General features: G+C 47.7%; 1 protein-coding gene across 3 annotated transcripts in view; it reads right to left on the bottom strand.

Moving 5' to 3' along the window:
- IGSF9B (immunoglobulin superfamily member 9B) overlaps positions 1-21,510 on the bottom strand; it is a 158,536-nt gene that overhangs the window by 53,618 nt on the left and 83,408 nt on the right. For all 3 annotated transcript variants that reach the window (XM_063943611.1, XM_063943612.1, XM_063943613.1), the window contains exons 7-10: positions 20,336-20,481; positions 19,755-19,897; positions 14,658-14,798; positions 7,223-7,339 (exon numbers count right to left, since the gene is read on the bottom strand). In XM_063943611.1, the coding sequence (XP_063799681.1) occupies positions 7,223-7,339; positions 14,658-14,798; positions 19,755-19,897; positions 20,336-20,481 (547 nt within the window). The remainder of the gene's footprint in view (positions 1-7,222; positions 7,340-14,657; positions 14,799-19,754; positions 19,898-20,335; positions 20,482-21,510) is intronic.

Genomic DNA, 21,510 nt, shown 5'->3' with positions numbered 1-21,510 from the left:
TTCTCACAGAGATCATCCAATCATCACAGACCAAGGGGTATAAACTCCAGTTCCTGGCTCAGTCTCATTGCCTTGGACAACACGTCACATTCTGTGAACAGGCGGCTCCTGTTTGCAGTCCTCTGTCTGTAGAGATACCCCTGTGTATTGGACCTGTGGAACTACAGGTCCCAGCAGTTCCAGTTCCGTTCCAGTTTCCAGTTCCAGTCTTCAATCCTTTGTTTCCAGCAGTCTTCTATTTCTGGCATCTACAAGTCATCTCCCTGTTCCAGTGTTCCTGTGGAACTACAAACTCCAGCCACAGCCAGCCACAATCCACCAGCAGTAAGAGACTCTCCTCAGATGTTTTATCATTATCTACCTGTGCACTCATTATCAGTTACCATCTGTGCATCTCAGCAGTTAACATCTATTTGCTTAGAGACTGTCTCCTGCTTAAGCCCGTTAGGCTATCTGGACTTGTGCTTCATAGAGACTGTACATTTATCAGAGTTCTGTTTTTCCAAAGTTATTTCATCCTGAGTTTTATACGGAGACTGTGTGCTTTTTACAATTACCGGAGTTCTGTTTGTTTCAATCATAGTTACCAGTGACTTTTGAATATTTATTTCCTGTTATTTCTGGTTTTGCATTCCACTGCACCTGTTATACAATTGCTTTGTGATCCCTGTGACATAATAAATATCAGCGCCTATGCGCAGGACTATTCTTCGGTCTCCTCGTGTATTACGTCACACCAACACTGATCCACTAGCGCCCCCGCCGGGGACAGACAAAATCAGAATCCTGACACTTCCTACGTGTAACAGGTCTCCCTGCACTAGTGCAAGACAGCGGGCTTCCTGCACAGGTCTCCCTGCACTAGTGGAAGACAGCGGACTTCCTACGTGTAACACAGGTCTCCCTGCACTAGTGGAAGACAACGGGCTTCCTACATGTAACACAGGTCTCCCTGCACTAGTGGAAGACAGCAGGTTTCCTACGTGTAACAGGTCACCCTGCACTAGTGGAAGACAGCGGGCTTCCTACATGTAACACAGGTCTCCCTGCACTAGTGGAAGACAGCAGGTTTCCTACGTGTAACAGGTCTCCCTGCACTAGTGGAAGACAGCGGGCTTCCTACGTGTAACACAGGTCTCCCTGCACTAGTGGAAGACAACGGGCTTCCTACGTGTAACACAGGTCTCCCTGCACTAGTGGAAGACAGCGGGCTTCCTACGTGTAACACAAGTCTCCCTACACTAGCGGAAGACAACGGGCTTCCTACGTGTAACACAGGTCTCCCTGCACTAGTGGAAGATAGCGGGCTTCCTAGGTGTAACACAGGTCTCCCTGCACTAGTGGAAGACAGCGGGCTTCCTACGTGTAACACAAGTCTCCCTGCACTAGTGCAAAACAGCGGGCTTCCTACGTGTAACACAAGTCTCCCTGCACTAGTGGAAGACAGCGGACTTCCTACGTGTAACACAGGTCTCCCTGCACTAGTGGAAGACAGCGGGCTTCCTACGTGTAACACAGGTCTCCCTGCACTAGTGGAAGACAGCAGGCTTCCTACGTGTAACAAAGGTCTCCCTGCACTAGTGGAAGACAGCGGGCTTCCTACGTGTAACACAAGTCTCCCTACACTAGCGGAAGAAACGGGCTTCCTACGTGTAACACAAGTCTCCCTGCACTAGTGCAAAACAGCGGGCTTCCTACGTGTAACACAAGTCTCCCTGCACTAGTGCAAAACAGCGGGCTTCCTACGTGTAACACAGGTCTCCCTGCACTAGTGGAAGACAGCGGGCTTCCTACGTGTAACACAGGTCTCCCTGCACTAGTGCAAAACAGCGGGCTTCCTACGTGTAACACAGGTCTCCCTGCACTAGTGGAAGACAGCGGGCTTCCTACGTGTAACACAGGTCTCCCTACACTAGTGGAAGACATCCACCAAACCATACAGAAACCTCTAAACTAGGTGACTGACTAATCTGGAAAATAGACACAGTTCTCACTATATACAATGGGCCAGATTCTGAATGCTCTGGATGCAGAAAGCAATTGCAGACTGCGCATGAGCCATACCATATATACGCACATTGTACACACTTACACACTTGCCTACTGCAAATAATTTTTAGGCTACGGAATGCTAATGTCAGCAAGTGAAGCTGCCGTCCTGACATGAAAAAAGATGCCCACCGGAGCCATCGTGAACTGATTTGCAACTGTGAACACATACGCAGCCTATACACAAGAACGAGGAACACAGACTGTAAGGGTAGACCTATAGCTTTCCAGACTGGCCGCGGCAGTAGCGATGCTGATCCCAGATACCTCCCCCTTCCCCCACTCTGCAGTCACTCTCCCTACATGAACCAACAATACTGTCCCAGCAACACAAGAGGGGACACAGAACACGGGAACAATTCATCTGAACTCAACCTGAAACGAGATCTACCGGACCCCCCAAAATAAATGCAAAGCGCTGACTGCAGTGCAAGCATTGGGCAAGCCTTAGGGCGCAAGCACATCATTGTGTTACACTATAGGACACGAGGATTACAGCATCAGTGTTACATATTCTGCTGGGACTAATAGGAGACGTTGGTCTGCATGACCAGTATAATACACGCTGTATGCCAGTTACTACCAAGGTTCAGGTGGGCACTTCAGCTTCTCCTATTTTCTGCAATGCCTAAAAATAATATCTGGGTCGCAGCAAGCTCCATCACACAGCCGCTTCATGGGAGTCCCAGCGCTGGTCTCAGGGGGGAATACGCTGGTCGTGTGCCCAGCGGTGTGCCGGTTTCTGGGACAGAACACGAGTGCAGAGGACCATGCATAATTACTTGAGAGAACACACATGTAGGAATGCACCACGTCCCTTAGGCTCAATGCGTGACGAAGACTTACTTTGTATTGTTTTTATCTGCTGCTAGAAGAAGTGTGCATGCTCTAATTTCAGGAACGTGTGTTATCCGAAATGTAAAACTCCCAAACCCACCCAGAATCCACCTCACGGGATGTCACTGGTCCGCTGGTTGGAATAAAAATGGCAAATCCGAATATTCAAATGCAAGTTTGCGATCCTGGGTGTAAACATTTCAGGAGATAGCGCATGCAGGGGGTCATTCCGAGTTGATCGGAGTCCTGCAAAATTTTGCAGGGCTACGTTCATGTCCATAGACATGCGGGGGGACGCCCAGCACAGGGCTATCCCGTACCCATTGTCAGTGTCGGCCCCTCCCCCGAAGAAGTGCAAAGGCATCGCGCAGCAGCGATGCTTTTGCACTTTAGGAGTAGCTCCCGTCCAGGGCAGCTTTAGCGTGCTGGCCGGGAGCTACTGGTCTCTCCCCGGCCCACAGCGGCTGCGTGTGACGTCATGCAGCCGCTGTGGCCCGCCCCCCGCACGGTCCGGCCACGCCTGCGTTGGCCAGACCGCGCCCATGAAATGGTGGCTAAACGCCGTCATTTAGTTCCCCCCTCCCCGTGCCCAGCGACCGCCTCTGCCTGTCATTCAGGCAAAGGAATTCGTACTGCAGTGACGGCCTTCAGCAGTCTGGCATGTGCCGGTGCCGCGCAGTTCTGACCCGATCGCACCGTTGCGAAAAACTGCAGCGTGCGATCGGGTCCGAATGACCCCCGTAGTCCACACATCTTTTCAGAAGTGGTAAAAGCGCACTTCCTTCTGCGTAGCTGCGTACTGCAGGTTTACCCAGAAATCATGTATTTACAGATGTGTCTTCTGCAGTCACGCCAAACAGACTTTGAAGTTGCACCACGCCGTGGTGGGGCTCTGTAGCACTGAGGGTGTTTTTTTCTGCAAAAATGCATCTTGGACAGAAAGTGATGCAATAAGACGCACAAGCAGCTTCTGCTGATTAAAATGATACGCAGGATGCCTATATTCTGTGTGCAATTGCGCTATCTGCATCCGAAATGCCACGTTACAGTGTTTTCCGTGAAAACACTGTAGCACAGCCTTTTGTATGCAAATACAGTCACAGTCACACACAGAATACAGGCATACCGCATATAATTTTAATCAGCAGAAGAGTCTTGTGCGTCTTATTACATCACGCAAAAAAAAAAGATGCTCGCCACTGCAGAGTTACACGGCACTCACACGTTGTAACGCCACTTGTAGCGCACAGAGCAGAGATGTAAGAGGACGTATCTGTATAGATGTGTTATTGAGAGTAGAATGACTTATTCTATTCTGGTGTGGTATGGGCATAGCTTTCAGGAAGAACATAGGTGGTCAAAGCAGCAGAGCGGGTGATTGGTCAATCACGAACTTGTTTAGAGGATATGCATGAAAAAAGGTGTGGCAAAGGCAGGTAAAGTTATCACTGACCACAGTAATCCTTGTCAGAATCACTGAGCTTCTGCCAACAAATACAGTATAGTGTTCACGCTAGACTGTTTTAGAAGGGCGCCGCGCCCTGCCCGATTTTTTAAGGGCAAAATCCGCCCTGCCCTTTCTGTGGCGCCCTGCTAGAACAGCCGCCCGCTTCCTGCCCTCCCAGCGTGTAAAGATGCCGTGCGTGTGCGCGCGGCATCCATTCACGCTGCGAGAGAGCTTGGCGGAAGCCCAGCACCTCCGTAGGTGCTGGACACGCCCCCAACAGTGACGCCGCCGCCCGCCCCCTGTTTTAACGTCTGTGGGCTGAACCGCCCACTTTTATTACCCAAAATGACCACGCCCCATATTTTGGTGTTTTTGCGACTTCGACGCGCGCGCACACGCTTGTGCCCCTTTCAGTCCGGCGCCCTGCCCTGCCCAAATCCTAGAGTGAACACTATAAATAGATGATTAAGATTTATTAGGACACATACAAGAAGGTTTAAGAAAAGGTTTTTCCCCCATCTGTAATTTTTAGGTTAATTTTAAAGTTAATTGTTTTTGGTTTGTAGTGACATACAGATGCGTCCTCATACACCATGCAGCGCGAGACACGTGGGGCGAGTGAGTCACTAGGTCCCGTGCAATTGTAACGCCAGGCGTCTTTTTTTGCCGAAAATGCGTTCGCGACGCATAGTGGCTAGGACACACGAGGGACTGTGCTGATATATGACACTTTGTATATTGAGTGTCACTGAGTCTGTATACGGAGCAGAACAGCTCCGTATTGGAAAAAGCTGCGGCTGTTACATTGTAACACTTCGCGTACAGATTCAGAGACTCAGTCGCACCCAGATATACAAGTGTCATATCATATTAATCAGCACAGTCTCCTCGTGCGTCCTAGTCCCGTTGTGTTGCGAATAAAATGGCAAAAAAAAAAAAATTCCTGCAGCTAGAATATTCTAACGCGACCTGGCGTGCCAAGAGGGGCTGTTTGGCGTGACTGCAGCAAAGATGTAGGAGGACACATCTGTAAATGATTGCACTGAATGCATATCAAGCAACAATGGCCCTCATTCCGAGTTGATCGCTCGCTAGCTACTTTTTGCAGCCGTGCAAACGCATAGTCACCGCCCACGGGGGAGTGTATTTTCGCTTTGCAAGAGTGCGATCGCCTGTGCAGCCGAGCGCTACAAAAACATTTTGTGCAAAACAAGACCAGCCCTGAAGTTACTTATCCTGTGCGATGATCCTAGCGACGGAGGTCCTGGAATTAACGTCAGATACCTGCCCTGCAAACGCCTGGACACGCCTGCGTTTTCCCTACCACTCCCAGAAAACGGTCAGTTGACACCCATAAACGCCCTCTCCCTGTCAATCTCCTTGCGATCGGCTGTTGTGCGAATAGATTTGTCGCTGGATGCATTGCGCAGCAACGATGCTGTTTGTACCGGTACGACACGCGTGCGCATTACGGTGCATACGCATGAGCAGTTTTGCCATTTTTTTACCTGATCGCTGCGCTGCGAAAATCGGCAGCGAGCGAACAACTCGGAATAAGGGCCAATGTACTGTATTGTACCGTCCTATGTTCTGTCAGCCTCTCGACAGATGAAGCATGCTTTAACTAGGAATTTAGCATGAACGAAAAGTACAGTGCAAGAGTACTGTACAACAGTAGGAATACAGGTGACAGGTACCTTATAGCGTGTCACACACACACACACACACACACACACACACACACACACACACACACACACAAATATCCCATCTCTTCAGATGTCACTACTGAGTAAAGGGGGTAATTCAGACCTGATCGCTAGGGTGCGTTTTTTGCATCCCTGCGATCAGGTAGTCGCCGCCTACAGGGGGAGGGTATTGTGTGTGCAGGGGTGCGATCGCTTGTACTGGAGAGCTGCACAAACAGCAGTTTGTGCAGTCTCTGCACAGCCCAGGACTTACTCAGCCGCTGCGATGATCTGGGCCGGAGCTGACGTCCGAAATCCTCCCACAAAACGCCGGATTCCTGCTGCGTTTTTCCGGACACTCCCTAGAAACGGTCAGTTACCACCCACAAATGCCCACTTCCTGTCAATCTCCTTGAGATGGCCGGTGCGTGCGGAATTTTCGCACCATCCCGTTGCTGCGGTCCGTCGCGCCTGTGCATTGCGGTGCATACGCATGCGCAGTGCAGACCTGATCACAGTGAGAACACGCACAGCAGCGATCACCTGTGAGAAGTTGGTGATTTAATGACATCATAATCAGGGAGGTTCATATAGAGCAGAGGTTCCGAAACGCGGTCCTCAAGGCACCCCAACAGTCCAGGATTTAGGTATATCCATAGCTCAGCACAGATGGTTAAATCAAATTAACTGAGGGGCTAATTAAGTCACCTGTGGCCAAGCACGGATACATTTAAAACCAGGACCGTTGGGGTGCCTTGAGGACCGTGTTTGGGAAGCTCTGACAGAGTGAGGTCATGACAAGCACGCACTACCCATTGTTACCTGTAGATGGCAGGCGAACAGCAGATAACCTGAATTGCTGATCGTATACTTCATTTATTGCAAAATGTGCAGTAATGGGCCAAGGACTATATTTACTAAAGTATGGGTTTTTAAAAGAGGAGATGTTTTCCATAGTAACCAGAGTCTAGATATAATCTTCTAGAAGGTACTAGATAACAATGAGAAGTAGAAGATGACTGGTTGCTACGGGCAACATCTTAACTGCTAAAAATCTGCATGTTAGTAAATAGACTCCTTGCTGACATTCACTTACTTGCACTACAGATAAAAGCGGTTTGCTCTGAATCAGTGGAAACTTGTCACCTACTGTACATACACATTTTATTCTATCCAGGCATCACAGCAGCAATGAGAGTACCTTTCTCCAGGAGATGGCCGGGAAGGGGTCTCCAGCAGCAGCACAAGGAATCAGCAGCTCCCTCCCGGCTTCCTGTCTGTATTCCCAACCGGGCAGCACCGTGAAATAGGGCGGGTCCTGGTGACAGGTGGACAATTTGTGCATATTGCATTAACATAAGACAATGGATTGGCACACAGCGTGTTCAGGTACTAAGGCCCAGATTTATCAAACCTTGGAGAGTGATAAATAGCACGATTGGTTGGTACTTAATCACTGTGCCATTTATCATTCCATACCTCCCAACTGTCCCGATTTTCGCGGGACAGTCCCATATTTTGGGGACAGTCCCGCTGTCCCGGCAGTGTCCCGCGGTGGGGGGCAGTTGGGAGGCATGTGCACAGCGTCTATTCACAGGTGACAGAGGGAGAGAGGGCATGCCAGCAGCTCAGAGAGGGCTGACTAAAACTGACCTCAGTGACTAAAACTGATTGCGTTACTCCCGTGAAGCCACGCCCTCTTTTTGACGAACCACGCCCCTTTCGAGAATCGGCCGTGGCTTCGCCGCGCAGACGTCCCTCTTCATCTGCAGCCAATGTTGGGAGGTATGTCATTCTCCAAGGCTTGATAAATAGGTGCCTACATAACCATGCATACAAGACAGCGTAGACTGAAATACAGGCTTACCCAATACATGCGTCCTTATTTGAGCGGTGTACGGTATGTACTATGGGGGAGATTCAATTGTTTGAAAAGTCAGTTGGATTTCTGTTTTTTCCTATATAATAGACAGACACCCAACCGACTTTTCAAACATTTGATTCCCCCTATATGTTATACAGTGCAAGTGTATTAAACAGCAAGATTTAGTTTATACTACAATTATTAAACGGCCACTAGCCCTCGCTGAACATAGAGGAAAAGACATTCATAGAGCTACAGATATAGCGTCCCATAACGTGATATACAGTAAGCGGAGGAGCTTGTTCTCTACCTCTGTGCGAGATCACTGCACATTGCCCTGTTATCTATATTAGGATCTGAGAAGACTTCTACATTGTTCTCATTGATAGGAAGACTGGTTACTACAGGAAAACCCTTAAGGGAAACCCTCTTAATTAGGACTCGGACTAGATTGTTATTACTTTGCCCCTTTTTAAAACAGTTGTTCTAATAAGCAAGACTTGATTGATTACACAAGGCCGGACGATTCCTGGACCTCTGGTTACCACTAGGGTCTGAATGTCCGTATGAGGTGGATGCCTAGTAGGAGGTCCGCTCACCCAGAGCCGGCCCTAGGCATAGGCAAACTAGGCAAATGCCTAGGGGCACAAGCAGCTTCTGCTGATTAAAATGATATGCAGCATGCCTACATTCTGTGTGCAACTGTGACTGTATCTGCATGCAAAATGCTACGTTACAGTGTATTCCTGGAAATCACTGTAATGTAGCATTTCATATGCAGATACACCCACAGTCGCACACAGAATATAGGCATGCCACATATCAGCAACGCTAATAAGATGCATTTAAGATGTAGGAGGACACATATGTATCCAAGCAGAGGCAGATGTCACACTATTAGCGGCTGTGTGAGTGCTGTGTGCGGGTGGGTTGATTGTGCAATACTGTGCAGCATATGTGTAAGGGGCATTGTGTGTCATGTGTATAAATGCATTAATAATGTGCAGCATACTGTATGTGTAAGGGGCACTTTGTGTGTCATTATGTGTATAAGGGCATTAATAATGTGCAGCGTATGTGTAAGGGACATTATGTGTATAAGGGCATTAGTAAAGGTTGGCAAATATGTAAGGTGCATTATAATTACATTAATAATGTGTGTCGTATGTGTAAGGGGCATTACTGTGTGGCATTAGGTGTATAAAGGCATTACTAATGTGTGGCATTATGTGTATAAGGTGCTCTACTATGTGGTGTAATGTATTGAAGGAGCCCTACTGTGTGGTCTAATGTGAATAAAGAGCAATATAGTGTGGTGTAATGTGAATAAGGGACACTATTGCACGATATAATGTGAATAAAGTTGCACTACTGTGTGGTGTAATTTGAATTGGGGGTACTGTTGTGTGGCCATACTCCTTCCCAGCAAGAACACACCCCTTTTGTGACCAAAATGAGGACTGCTATGGGTGAGGGGTGATGGTGCTGGGAAAGGGGTGCTGGGTCAGAGGTGGAAATAGAGACGGTGCTAGGGGGCACCAGCCAAAATCTTGCCTAGGGCTTCATATTGGTTAGGGCCGGCTCTGCGCTCACCCACATAAGGTTTTATACAAGTGGAAAAGATGGAGTGAAAACCCTACAATGTCAGATATGCCTCCAATGGATTATTACTCAACACGTAGGTATAATTACAGGTTGAGTATCCCTTATCCAAAATTCAAAATCCCACATTTTTTGGGTCCCCTACTGAGATGACATATATATTATATATTATGTGTATATACAGATATATTATATAGATATATAATATAATATATATGTGTATGTGTTATTATCTCAGTAGTGGAACCAAAAATGTGGGATTTTGAATTTTGGATAAGGGATAATCAACCTGTATCATAACATACCATTACCATTCATTACTACACCCTTATCATCTAGATTGCGAGGAATCCTTTTATCGCTTTCCTAAATCCATGATGAGATTGCAGACTGACACTTACAGCTCCATACAGATAGTGCATCCGGAAAGTATTCACAGCGCTTCACTTTTTCCACATTTTGTTATGTTACAGTCTTATTCTAAAATGGAATAAATTCATTTTTTCCCTCAAAATTCTACACACAATACCCCATAATGACAACGTGAAAAAAAGTTTTGTGATTTTTGCAAATTTATTAAAAATAAAAAACTAAGAAATCACATGTTCATAAGTATTCACAGCCTTTGCCACGAAGCTCAAAATTGAGCTCAGGTGCATCCTGTTACCACTGATCATCCTTGATCTGAAAATGGCTGTGCACCGCCGCTTCCCATCCAACCTGATGGAGCTTGAGAGGTGCTGCAAAGAGGAATGTGCGAAACTGGGCAAAGATAGATAAGCGCTATTGCTGCCAAAGGTGCCTCAACAAAGTATTGAGCAAAGGCTGTGAATACTTACTGTATGTACATGTCATTTCTTAGTTTTTTATTTTTAATAAATTTGCAAAAATCTAAAAAAAAAAACGTTTTCAAGTTGTCATTATGGGGTATTGTGTGTAGATTTTTATATATATATATATATATATATATACATACATATTTTTTTTTTACCCATATACATAATTGATGACTTCATTAATAAAGACACTTACATGAGGATGTGGGTAATGAAGGGATGGGAAGGTAGCTTAACCTGCTGCCTACGTCTCTTCTCAGTAAGACGGAATATTTAGTGCTAAATGTCTAAACCATTACAAGAAATAGAGGTGGCTGCTACTGTTTCTACAGCTGATTAATATCCCACTTTCCGTAATTGTACCTTAATGCACGCTATCGATTATCGAAGCAGCTACCTCTTTATAACGTTCTGTATTTCTTGGTTTCCTAGACAATCCATAACGTTTTTGCTAAAATAAGCTACAGTAGGTACACTAATGGCAGAAACAGACCCATTAAAGTAAAGTATTTATATAAAAAAAAAAAGGCAACAAAGCTTGGGCAACATTACTGGATTGGGGAGGGTCCCCCACGATTTGCTTTACATAGCATTTAGTTGTGCACATGGGGCGGGTATACTGTTGCCCATAAACCACCATACCTCCCAACTGTCTGATTTTGGCAGGGGCTTAGTTTTAAATGGGCAGAGTTTCGGGGGCATCCTGGCAGGGTTTATCCTTTCCCTGATTCTGCATGGGAGGGAGGGGAGGGGGAGGGGGGGTATTGTGGTAATAATAGGTATAAAAGAGGGAAAGCAGAGGAGGTAAGTTGTATGGTAATAACAGGGACCAACATGTAAGAATAACATGTGGTGGTGGTGTATTCTATTTTAGGCACATACATGGAAACTTCTAGATATTGTGCGTTTTACCCGGCAGCATCACGGTGCGGACATTTAGCCGTTCACTCCATAGCAGGGGAGATATGACACAGCAACTCAAAGGCTTGCTATGAGAGATCCATAGAGTATTGAATATAAATGTCGGAGGCCGGTGCCTGCTTTGTAAAAGGTTTTACGGTCACAGGAACAGTCCTCTATGTAAGAACTAAAACTATTTGGTAAGAAAACGAATTTGTAAAATAGCTTTTTAAAGTGGAATTTCCCTTCTGGGCAAAGAAGCCGCACACATATGGAGGTGGGAGTGACGGGAGGCAGATGATGGCTGGTAACCAATAAAATTGAAATGTGCAGTACAGTACAGTACAATAGCCTCAGAAATAAAGGGGGATGTTTATCAAAGCTTGGAAATGATAAAGTAGAGAGAGATAAAGTAAAGTCACTTTACAGGCTGTGTTTGGAAAAAAAATGGCAGTTACTGTAGGAGCTGACTGGTTGGTATTTTATGGAAGAGATTTTAATGTTTTTACCGCCGGCAGCCACTAGATGGCGTTGAATGGAGCTATTCTAATGTAGTTCCGTTCGAGTGCGATTGGCTGCCGGCGTCTAAATTTTAGCACGCACCCGCCAGAGGGTGGCGAGCTGAAAAGTGATCCGTTTGAGCGCCCAATCGGCACTTTTCCCGATTGCGCCCATTAATTTAGTTGGGTTTAGCCGCGTACTCAAAACTAATGGGTGCGATCAGCGCGATAGGGGACCTCATTTGTATATCGCCCCCTGCGATCTCCCATCACTTCAGACGGGAGATCAGGGGCGATAACATTTGAATTCCCCCCTATATCTCCATAGTGGGAGATAATAAGATAATGGGCGGTATGTACGAACAATAAATTGTGGTCAAACCTCCAAAGGTTTAACCGCATTCCCCATATGTATCAGGCTCCAGAAAGTAAGCCGATAGGCAATACCAACTATAGAAGGCATTGGCTATAAAAGCCTGTGCTTTTTTACGCATAAATCCCCAAAAGGGGGATCTTTTGAGAACCCTCCCAGTGTCACTAGCGGCCCGCGCACTTTAAGAGCTGTCCTCTGCGTAAACATTTGGAATTCTACACGCGATAAGTGACGCGATGTATCGCATGCAACATGCCATGAAATATACATATCGCCCTATTTGTTGCAAAACAGTGCTGCACCTCTCTCTCCTTGCCTCACAATGCCCCCTCCTTACCTCTGATTGGTGGAGGCCGGCTCTACTCTGTTTATGTGTAATGGGTAAAAATTCTACATGGCCACTGCTTCTATATGCAAGTTACTACGTTAGCTCATAGAACCCACAGCTTCTTTGGTGATTGGAACTGAACAGAAACATTTGGCTGCCCGTTCGCCCCCATTGTGGATATCGCAACGCTAACTAAAAGCAGGATTTGGGAGTTGCGGCAATGTCTGAGCATCTGCCGGACTGAGCTACTGTATACATGTATCCAGTCTACTGCAGACTAGGACTAAAAAACGGTTCCGGTATGAATGGTCGACCATGTTATGGTCGACAGTCATTAAATCGACCACTATTGGTCGACATTGACATGGTCGACATGGACACATTGTCGACACATTCAAATGGTCGACACGTGAAAGGTCGACACATGAAAAGGTCGACATGATTTTTTTTAACTTTTTTTGGTGTCGTTTTTTGCGTAAAGTGACTGGGAACGCCAATTAGTGCACCGCGTCCCCTCGCTTGGCTCGCTTCGCTCGCCATGCTTCGGGCACGGTGCCTTCGCTCCGCTACCGCTTCGCTCGGCACAGATTACCGTTCCAATCGTAGTCCACGTGGATCGTAAAGTATGGAATAGTTCCCCAAAAGAAAAGAAAAAAAGTTAAAAATCTCATGTCGACCTTTTCATGTGTCGGCCTTTCATGTGTCGACCATTTTCATGTGTTGACCATGTGTCCATGTCGACCATGTCAATGTCGACCAATAGTGGTCGACCTAATGACTGTCGACCATAACATGGTCGACCATGTGAACGGATACCCTAAAAAACATAGGGGCAGATGTATTAACCTGGAGAAGGTATAAGGAAGTGATAAACCAGTGATAAGTGCAAGGTGATAAAGGCACCAGCCAATCAGCTCCTAACTGTCGATTTGCATATTGGAGCTGATTGGCTGGTGCCTTTATCACCTTGCACATATCACTGGTTTATCACTTCCTTATGCCTTCTCCAGGTTAATACATCTGCTCCATAGAGCCTTGCAGAGATTCTTTACCATGGGTGGAGGGACTGTGGGTCTTCACAGCAGGAAATCGGCAATGTCACCATTCATCCTTTAGTATGAGGACAACCTAGCGCTGTTTCTATGGGGGTAATTCCAAGTTGATCGCAGCATCAAATTTGTTAGCAGTTGGGCAAAACCATTTGCACAGCAGGTGTGGCAGATATAACATTTGCAGAGCGAGTTAGATTTGGGTGGGGTGTGTTCAAACTGAAATCTAAATTGCAGTGTAAAAATAAAGCAGCCAGTATTTACCCTGCACAGAAACAAAATAACCCACCCAAATCTAACTCTCTCTGCAAATGTTATATCTGCCCTCCCTGCAGTGCACATGGGCCCTCATTCCGAGTTGTTCGCTCGGTAATTTTCTTCGCATCGCAGCGATTTTCCGCTAATTGCGCATGCGCAATGTTCGCACTGCGACTGCGCCAAGTAAATTTGCTAAGAAGTTTGGTATTTTACTCACGGCATTACGAGGTTTTTTCTTCGTTCTGCTGATCGGAGTGTGATTGACAGGAAGTGGGTGTTTCTGGGCGGAAAATGGCCGTTTTATGGGAGTGTGTGAAAAAACGCTACCGTTTCTGGGAAAAACGCGGGAGTGGCTGGAGAAACGGGGGAGTGTCTGGGCGAACGCTGGGTGTGTTTGTGACGTCAAACCAGGAACGACAAGCACTGAACTGATCGCACTGGAAGAGTAAGTCTCGAGCTACTCAGAAACTGCACAGAGAAATGTTTTCGCAATATTGCAAATCTTTCGTTCGCAATTTTGCTAAGCTAAGATTCACTCCCAGTAGGCGGCGGCTTAGCGTGTGCAATGCTGCTAAAAGCAGCTTGCGAGCGAACAACTCGGAATGAGGGCCATGGTTTTACCCAACTGCTAACAAATTTGATGCTGCGATCAACTTGGAATTACCCCCTATGTGCGGAGATATTGTAATCACAGATTAATCCTGTCCATAAGTAGCAATAGCGATAGTGCCACATGCAGATCAGAACAATCAGGAGGAGGATGGAAATGCAATGTATTTTTTCTAATTATACTAAAAGAATCACAATTTACTCTATTCAATGATTGGAAACAATACAATTTGCTGTTTTTCTGCGTATAGTAGAGGCAGCAATTCTCTGTGCTGAACTATCAGAGTACAACCTACCGACCCTTCTGAAGCACTTACCTTCAGCAGCAGCCGAGCAGGAGGGGACTGGCCCATGGTCCCCAGTGCATTGTAAGGCACACAGGTGTAAGTGCCCAGCAACTCCTCCGTCGCCTCCTCAATGCGAATGGATCCATCTTCTAAGAGTTTCCAGCCCGATAACTGAAAACAGCATAAACACAGGGACTTGCACAGCACCATCATATTCACATACTGCATAAACACAGGGACTTGCACAGCACCATCATATTCACATACCGCATAAACACAGGGACTTGCACAGCACCATCATATTCACATATCGCATAAACACAGGGACTTACACAGCACCATCATATTCACATACCGCATAAACACAGGGACTTACACAGCACCATCATATTCACATACCGCATAAACACAGGGACTTACACAGCACCATCATATTCACATACCGCATAAACACAGGACTTACACATCACCATCATATTCACATACCGCATAAACACAGGACTTACACAGCACCATCATATTCACATACCGCATAAACACAGGACTTTCACAGCACCATCATATTCACATACCGCATAAACACAGGGACTTACACAGCACCATCATATTCACATACCGCATAAACACAGGGACTTGCACAGCACCATCATATTCACATACCGCATAAACACAGGGACTTACACAGCACCATCATATTCACATACCGCATAAACACAGGACTTACACAGCACCATCATATTCACATATCGCATAAACACAGGACTTACACAGCACCATCATATTCACATGCCGCATAAACACAGGACTTACACAGCACCATCATATTCACATATCGCATAAACACAGGGACTTACACAGCACCATCATATTCACATACCACATAAACACAGGGACTTACACAGCACCATCATATTCACATACCGCATAAACACAGGGACTTGCACAGCACCATCATATTCACATACCGCATAAACACAGGGACTTACACAGCACCATCATATTCACATACCGCATAAACACAGGGACTTACACAGCACCATCATATTCACATACCGCATAAACACAGGGACTTACACAGCACCATCATATTCACATACCGCATAAACACAGGGACTTACACAGCACCATCATATTCACATACCGCATAAACACAGGGACTTACACAGCACCATCATATTCACATACCGCATAAACACAGGACTTACACAGCACCATCATATTCACATACCGCATAAACACAGGACTACCAGCCAGGTGGCAGAGATGATGCATAGGGCCATTACATGGAAAAGGGTAAGGAACATAGGACTGGAAATCAGTCTGTAGTTGTTGTGTGCAGCACTGGGCCGGTGTGTATATGAGGACGTGTGCAGCACTGGGCCGGTGTGTATATGAGGACGTGTGCAGCACTGGGCCGGTGTGTATATGAGGACGTGTGCAGCACTGGGCCGGTGTGTGTATATGAGGACGTGTGCAGCACTGGGCCGGTGTGTATATGAGGACGTGTGCAGCACTGGGCCGGTGTGTATATGAGGACGTGTGCAGCACTGGGCCGGTCTGTATATGAGGACGTGTGCAGCACTGGGCCGGTGTGTATATGAGGACGTGTGCAGCACTGGGCCGGTGTGTATATGAGGACGTGTGCAGCACTGGGCCAGTCTGTATATGAGGACGTGTGCAGCACTGGGCCAGTCTGTATATGAGGACGTGTGCAGCACTGGGCCGGTGTGTGTATATGAGGACGTGTGCAGCACTGGGCCGGTGTGTGTATATGAGGACGTGTGCAGCACTGGGCCGGTGTGTATATGAGGACGTGTGCAGCACTGGGCCGGTGTGTATATGAGGACGTGTGCAGCACTGGGCCGGTGTGTATATGAGGACGTGTGCAGCACTGGGCCGGTGTGTATATGAGGACGTGTGCAGCACTAGGCCGGTGTGTATATGAGGACGTGTGCAGCACTGGGCCGGTGTGTGTATATGAGGACGTGTGCAGCACTGGGCCGGTGTGTGTATATGAGGACGTGTGCAGCACTGGGCCGGTGTGTGTATATGAGGACGTGTGCAGCACTGGGCCGGTGTGTATATGAGGACGTGTGCAGCTCTGGGCCGGTCTGTATATGAGGACGCGTGCAGCACTGGGCCGGTGTGTGTATATGAGGACGTGTGCAGCACTGGGCCGGTGTGTATATGAGGACGCGTGCAGCACTGGGCCGGTCTGTATATGAGGACGCGTGCAGCACTGGGCCGGTGTGTATATGAGGACGTGTGCAGCACTGGGCCGGTGTGTATATGAGGACGTGTGCAGCACTGGGCCGGTGTGTATATGAGGACGTGTGCAGCACTGGGCCGGTGTGTATATGAGGACGTGTGCAGCACTGGGCCGGTGTGTATATGAGGACGTGTGCAGCACTGGGCCGGTGTGTATATGAGGACGTGTGCAGCACTGGGCCAGTCTGTATATGAGGACGTGTGCAGCACTGGGCCGGTGTGTATATGAGGACGTGTGCAGCACTGGGCCGGTGTGTATATGAGGACGTGTGCAGCTCTGGGCCGGTGTGTATATGAGGACGTGTGCAGCACTGGGCCGGTCTGTATATGAGGACGTGTGCAGCACTGGGCCGGTCTGTATATGAGGACGTGTGCAGCACTGGGCCAGTCTGTATATGAGGACGTGTGCAGCACTGGGCCAGTCTGTATATGAGGACGTGTGCAGCACTGGGCCGGTCTGTATATGAGGACGTGTGCAGCACCGGACCGGTGTGTATATGAGGACGTGTGCAGCACTGGGCCGGTGTGTATATGAGGACGTGTGCAGCACTGGGCCGGTGTGTATATGAGGACGTGTGCAGCACTGGGCCGGTGTGTATATGAGGACGTGTGCAGCACTGGGCCAGTCTGTATATGAGGACGTGTGCAGCACTGGGCCGGTGTGTATATGAGGACGTGTGCAGCACTGGGCCGGTGTGTATATGAGGACGTGTGCAGCACTGGGCCAGTCTGTATATGAGGACGTGTGCAGCACTGGGCCGGTGTGTATATGAGGACGTGTGCAGCTCTGGGCCGGTGTGTATATGAGGACGTGTGCAGCACTGGGCCGGTCTGTATATGAGGACGTGTGCAGCACTGGGCCGGTCTGTATATGAGGACGTGTGCAGCACTGGGCCAGTCTGTATATGAGGACGTGTGCAGCACTGGGCCAGTCTGTATATGAGGACGTGTGCAGCACTGGGCCGGTCTGTATATGAGGACGTGTGCAGCACCGGACCGGTGTGTATATGAGGACGTGCGCAGCACTGGGCCAGTCTGTATAGGAGGACCTGCGCAGCACTGGGAGTCTGTGCAAAAGAAAGTGTGCAACTCTGGGATGGTCCGTGCATAGGGAAATGTACAGCACTGGTATAGTTTGTGCATAGGGAAATGTACAGCACTGGTATAGTTTGTGCATAGGGAAATGTGCAGCACTGGGATAGTCCGTGCATATAAGGATATAGGGATAAGGGAAATTTGCAACACTGGGATAGTCCGTGCATAGGGAAGTGTGCAGCACTGGGATAGTCCGTGCATAGGGAAGTGTGCAGCACTGGGATAGTCTGTGCATAGGGAAATGTGCAGCCCTGGGATAGTCCGTGCATAGGGAAGTGTGCAGCACTGGGATAGTCTGTGCATAGGGAAGTGTGCAGCACTGGGATAGTCTGTGCATAGGGAAGTGTGCAGCACTGGGAAAGTCCGTGCATAGGGAAGTGTGCAGCACTGGGATAGTCTGTGCATAGGGAAGTGTGCAGCACTGGGAAAGTCTGTGCATAGGGAAGTGTCAGCATTGAAATAGTCAGTGCATAGGGAAATGTGCAGCACTAGGATAGTCCGTGCATAGGGAAATGGGCAGCACCGGGAAAGTCTGTGTACAGGGAAGTGTGCAGCAACAGGCCGGCCCGTGCACTGAATAGTGTACAACACCAAGATAGTCAGTGCATAGAGAAGAGTACAGTACGGGAACAGTCTGTGCATACTGAAGCGTGCAGCAACAGGCTGGCCAATGAATAGGGATGTGTGTAACTCTGGGCCAGTGCATGCACAGGGAAGTGTACAAAACCACACCAGTCTGTGCAGAGGGAAGTGTACAAAACCACACCAGTCTGTGCAGAGGGAAGTGTACAAAACCACACCAGTCTGTGCAGGGGGAAGTGTACAAAACCACACCAGTCTGTGCAGGGGGAAGTGTACAAAACCACACCAGTCTGTGCAGAGGGAAGTGTACAAAACCACACCAGTCTGTGCAGAGGGAAGTGTACAAAACCACACCAGTCTGTGCAGAGGGAAGTGTACAAAACCACACCAGTCTGTGCACGGGGAAGTGTACAAAACCACACCAGTATGTGCAGGGGGAAGTGTACAAAACCACACCAGTCTGTGCAGGGGGAAGTGTACAAAACCACACCAGTCTGTGCAGGGGGAAGTGTACAAAACCACACCAGTCTGTGCAGAGGGAAGTGTACAAAACCACACCAGTCTGTGCAGAGGGAAGTGTACAAAACCACACCAGTCTGTGCAGAGGGAAGTGTACAAAACCACACCAGTCTGTGCAGAGGGAAGTGTACAAAACCACACCAGTCTGTGCAGAGGGAAGTGTACAAAACCACACCAGTCTGTGCACAGGGAAGTGTACAAAACCACACCAGTCTGTGCACAGGGAAGTGTACAAAACCACACCAGTCTGTGCACAGGGAAGTGTACAAAACCACACCAGTCTGTGCACAGGGAAGTGTACAAAACCACACCAGTCTGTGCACAGGGAAGTGTACAAAACCACACCAGTCTGTGCACAGGGAAGTGTGCAGCACTGGGCTGGTCTGTGTATCGGGAAAATGTGCAGCACTGTGTTGGTCTGTGTATCGGGAAAATGTGCAGCACTGTGTTGGTCTGTGTATCGGGAAGGATCGACCTATTCATTACAAGTTAGTCTCCTGATTTATAATCCCAGTCATATGTATAAAACACTGTTTTGTTCGGCTCTGTAATATATGATTTTTGTTTTTCTTACCATATACATAATTTTCCCTTTTAACTAGCAACAAAGGACCAATGACTGATCATTCTCACAGACAGCCAGCAGTGTCACCCACTACCTACCTTATCAGTCCTCAGAGGTCGGCCATCTTTATTCCATTTCACATAGGTGACAGGCGGCACGGCATCCGCAGGGCAGCGGACGTGACCATGAATCCCGACCGGGACGTAGATGACGGGTGGCATATTGATTACTCGTGCAGGGTCTGGGAGGAAAATAGAGAGATGGATGGCGTTACATCAGTGCTCCCCTAACCAGCAGCTAAACCAACGTGGCCACTTTATCCCCTGGCACGTCTCCATGCACATACAGTAAAGAGTCTGACCACCAGGTTCAGAAGAGACAGTTTAAAAGTGCTGCATCCTGACCCCGACAGCACTTTCCACGGGCCACACCGTGCTGGTTAATGCACAGACTGTAAATCTGGTTCTCCCAATGCTAAAAACAGAGAGACTCCAATAAACACAATTACTTCCCCTCATATAGTCTTTAGAGATTTAATATGGCTTCAGAATCGGGTCACCACACTCACCTTTATCCCCAGGTCAGCGCTGCTGCAATAGGTAATAGAAGAGGAGAGCTAAAACTGAATTGTGGTGGTAAAAATAGAGTATTCAGACCGACCGCCGCCAGTTACACTCACATTGGACAGCAAGATACGCCGATGCTGATGGCGAGCGTCCGAGGCTGTTGCTAGGCACACAGGTATATTTCCCAGCATCCTCCGGTTTGACTCTGAATATGATCAGTGTTCCGTCAATCAGAATCCGGACCCTTAGCTTTAAGTCACTGCGTTTGAGGAAAAACAATCACAAACACAAATAAAGCACCCAAGATACAGTAGAGAGCATCATTTATATGTGAATAAGCCCCTGCCAGCATTAAATACCACATACAAGCGTGCCTGACCCCACCCAGCTCACTTGGCACTTTATCACACTCACATATAATAAAGGTTTAGGAACATTTGCAATCTTCCTTTGAAGTTTTCTTCCTTTAAAGTTTTTTGGGCACAAACACACCTATAGTGACTTGCTAATGGGTCTGGTTAAATTATTTTACCCCAACCGTCCCGTTTCTGGTTTCTTTCTTTCTACCAGAAACTAACACAAAACACAAAGGAACCATGAGGTAAATTTACTAAGGTGGGAGTTTTTTTAGAACTGGTGATGTTGCCTATAGCAACCAATCAGATTCTATTTATTATCTTCTAGAAGCAGCTTGGTAAATGTTAAGTAGAATCTGATTGGTTGCTATAGGCAACATCACTAGTTCTAAAAAAACTCCCACCTTAGTAAATTTACCCCCATGACCTGAACCTCTTCCTCTGTGGATATAAAGTGCATACTGGGCCCAATTCAGACCTGGACGAAGCCGCGCAAATGTGATTGACAGGCGTGGGCGGAGTTACAGCATTGCAGAGGTGGCACTGTTTTCGGGGCGGCTGCATGACGTCCCATGCAGCCGCTCCAAAATAAAAATAAAAAATGTCCGCTGACCGTCTGACAGCGTAGCCGGGCTGCGCTGCCAGGGGTCAACCATAGATCCGATGCTGCCGCAATCTAATTGTGGACCCATCAGCAGGCGGCCTCTCACATGTTGGGCGGCCTTGCCCTGTGCTGGGCGGACCCCAGCATGTGTGGAGATGAACGCAGATCTGGATGCTTATGCAGCGATCCGCAGTCATCTCTGAACAACCCCCATAATCCATACTGTTCACATTATCGTAAAATAGAAGATTTACAGAAGACAACATGAGATACAATGAGGGCTGATGGGGGATTAAGGGGGAGGAGCTTTCACAATTCTTCAAAATAT

The sequence above is a fragment of the Pseudophryne corroboree genome, chromosome 10, assembly GCF_028390025.1.
Source record: "Pseudophryne corroboree isolate aPseCor3 chromosome 10, aPseCor3.hap2, whole genome shotgun sequence".
NCBI classification, from domain to species: Eukaryota; Metazoa; Chordata; class Amphibia; order Anura; family Myobatrachidae; genus Pseudophryne; species Pseudophryne corroboree.
This window is presented reverse-complemented; position numbering and strand designations above follow the sequence as displayed.